This window comes from Bactrocera neohumeralis, chromosome 4 (assembly GCF_024586455.1).
Source record: "Bactrocera neohumeralis isolate Rockhampton chromosome 4, APGP_CSIRO_Bneo_wtdbg2-racon-allhic-juicebox.fasta_v2, whole genome shotgun sequence".
Lineage (NCBI taxonomy): Eukaryota > Metazoa > Arthropoda > Insecta > Diptera > Tephritidae > Bactrocera > Bactrocera neohumeralis.
Genome location: NC_065921.1, coordinates 56228471 through 56231858, shown reverse-complemented (window position 1 = coordinate 56231858; position 3388 = coordinate 56228471). Strand labels below are relative to the sequence as shown.

At 44.4% G+C, this 3388-nt stretch overlaps 1 protein-coding gene across 1 annotated transcript; it reads left to right on the top strand.

Annotated features, from left to right (window-relative positions):
- The first annotated feature begins 652 nt into the window (after window positions 1–652).
- Window positions 653–3074, top strand: LOC126754521 (uncharacterized). The gene has a single exon (XM_050466576.1). The coding sequence runs from the start codon at window positions 909–911 to the stop codon at window positions 3000–3002; it is 2094 nt and encodes a 697-aa protein (XP_050322533.1). The 5' UTR covers window positions 653–908; the 3' UTR covers window positions 3003–3074.
- Window positions 3075–3388: the final 314 nt, after the last annotated feature.

The window sequence follows — 3388 nt, the reverse complement described above, 5'->3', positions numbered from 1 at the left end:
CACTCTCGCACCTCTGCAATACAGCAGTTTCTAAGTATGGAAAAAAACCTGCTTAGAAAAGGTGAACTCAAACAACATTATGATGGAGTCTTAGAAGAATACCTCCATTTAGATCACATGGAGGAAGTAAGCCCATGTGAAAAACTTATAAGAGGCAAATATTACTCTTTCTACTTGCCACATCATGCAGTAGTAAAGCCTGAAAAAAAACAACAAAAGTTAGAGTTGTCTTTAATGCCTCCAGATCTACTAGCTCGGGGAATTCCCTAAATGATATTTTATTTACGGGACCCACACTCCAACCAGACTTGATGCTCCTCATATTAAATTGGCGTATATACAAATACGCCTTCAGTGGGAATAGTCGTGCATAAAGATGATCAAGATTTTCAACGAACTATTTTCGAAAATCTCCCAATAGTCCAATAAGCGACTTTAAATTAAAAACAGTTACCTTTGGCGTAAACTGTGCCCCATACCTCGCCATTCGTACACTCCACGAACTGGCAGAAGACACAAAGTCAGAGTTTCCTCTGGCAACACAAGTCTTAAAAACACATACGTATGTAGACGACATCCTGTCTGGGAGCCACAGCCTCTCACAAGCATACGAGTCATTATCACAAGTAATCCAAGCCCTCAAATCCGCAGGGTTTCCATTAAAAAAGATTACGGCAAATCACCCAACTATATTAAAAAATATACCAAAAGAAAATTTGTTGGACACTAATTTCCTTATTTTCGAAAAGGAAAGTACAACAAAAACACTGGGCATCCAATGGAATGCGATATCGGACCAGTTTTCATACACAACTGAGTCCATATCCGCATTATCCGCCATTACAAAACGCCAAATTCTCTCCTCTGTGGCAAAACTTTTCGACCCCGCAGGATGGCTTTCGCCAATTATGATACAAGCGAAAATCCTGATTCAAGAATTATGGCTAGACGGAACTGACTGGGACGAACAAGTGAAACCTCTTCGCTTAGAAAGATGGTCCCAGTTTGCTAATAACCTAAAAGACATTTCGCTGATACATATTCCACGGTGGGTAAACTATTCCCCCGAATACAAGGTGGAACTACACGGCTTCTGCGACGCCTCTGAAAAGGCATATTGTGCCACTATATATGTGCGCACCCAAAGCGATATTGCAACTACAAGCCACCTACTAGTGGCAAAAGCAAAAGTTGCGCCTCTAAAAACCATAAGTCTACCACGACTTGAACTCTGTGGCGCTCTGCTACTAGCAAAGCTCGTCTCCATGGTGCAGACCCACTTAAACATGGCAAAATATAAATTATACCTCTGGTCCGATTCCGAAATAGTTCTAGCCTGGTTAGAAAAACCACCACACGCGTGGAAAACATATATTTCTAACCGAACGTCTCAAATACTTGATCTAGTAGGATCAGCCACTTGGCGCCACGTAGCCAGTGCTGACAATCCTGCCGATCTTGGGACAAGAGGGTGCAAACCCCTTCATCTCGCCACCACCACCCTCTGGTGGAATGGCCCCCGATGGTTAACAGAATCTCCCGATTCTTGGCCACAATCGCCAATGCGCAACATAATTGCCCCAGAAAGTCGAAAAATCGCCACTTATCACACAACAATGGATGATGCTGACATCCTTGAACGATTTTCATCGTTCCCCCGAGCACTCAGAGTAGTCGCCTATATTTTCAAATTCGTAGAGCGACTTAAACTTAAGGTAAAGGGAGCAACTTGCCCCCAATGCGATACATTGACGCACCAAGACTTACAAAAAGCGAAGGTCGCTCTTATCGCATCAACCCAAACGCGCTACTTCAGCCGCGACCTAGGGTTACTAAGAGAATCGAAGCCAATTGACAAAAAGAGCTCACTCTTAGTACTAAACCCATTTATAGACACGAAAGGTCTGCTTCGTGCAAACGGCCGGCTTGCTAATTCCAGCCTTACGTATAACGAACGCCATCCCATAATAATACCAGAGAAATCCTCATTTGCCACATTATTCATCAATTATATCCATATACTCATGTTGCACGCCGAACATCGCCTCATGCAACATATGGTACGCCAAGAGTACTATGTTCCCCGCCTTAAGCCCCAAATCAAGAAGTGCATTTTCACGTGCAAGGTCTGCACTATGCACAAGCAGAAAATGAGAACCCAGATTATGGCAGCACTTCCACCGGAACGCTGTAACTTTGCTCTGCCTTTCACCACCACAGGTGTCGACTTTGCTGGGCCTTTTCAAATAAAGGCGTCCATGCTAAGGTCTCCCACCCTGATGAAAGGCTATGTGGCTGTCTTTGTCTGTTTTACGACAAAAGCAGTACACCTTGAGCTATGTTCCAATCTGACAAAGGAGGCTTTCCTCGCGGCATTTGCTCGCTTCGTCGGACGACGTGGCTTTCCATCCAAAATCATGAGCGATAATGGTAAAACATTTATCGGAGCTCAAAGAGCCACAGAGAAACAATTTGTGGATTTTATGAAACAAGTCTCACCTGACATTATACAAAAATATGCTCCCCAAGGCATCAATTGGCAGTTTATCCCCCCAAGCGCTCCACATATGGGTGGTTTATGGGAATCAGCCGTAAAAAGCTTCAAATCACATTTCAAGAAGCTAGCTGGCACTTATAAATTCAATTATGAAGAATTCACGACCTTGTTAACTAGAATTGAAGCCGTTCTCAACTCACGGCCTCTCGCAGCCCTCTCGCAAGATCCATCAGACTTTACAGCCCTCACACCAGGGCATTTTCTTAAAGGAGCGCCCATTCTGGCCACACCTGAGCCAGGCGTGGAGTCGCTTTCCTTATTAAACAGATGGGAAAGAATTAAAATTCTCCATCACGATTTCTGTCTTCGATGGAAAGAAGATTATTTAAAGGACCTCCACAGAAGGTATCGGTGGAAAACACCAGAAAACGCGCCTAAGCTTGGAGATTGTGTCTTAATTCATGACGATTGTCTCCCCCCACTGAATGGCGGCTTGGCCGCATAGAGAAGCTTTACCACGGCTCCGACGGTCATATTCGCGTAGTTGATCTCCGTACGCAAAACGGAACACTAACTCGGCCGCTCGTTAAACTATGCTTTTTGCCCACAGCCGATAAAACCGACAAGTAAACCGTAAACAATAAACGATAAATCGATATAACCCGCAAAACAAACCACAAATCGTATCTTAATGAAAACCGCAAAAGTAGTAATAGAGGGGTGGTCCACATGACTACCCACCAGTGCCACCTAACGTAGCACCACCTATCATATCCGTATACCACAAACATATAACGTAAATATCTTTGACAGATCAAATGGATGTCGATATGCCGCCAGCACCAACGCCAGCCGTTCGGTCGACCATTCACGTGCCACGAACGGGGCCTA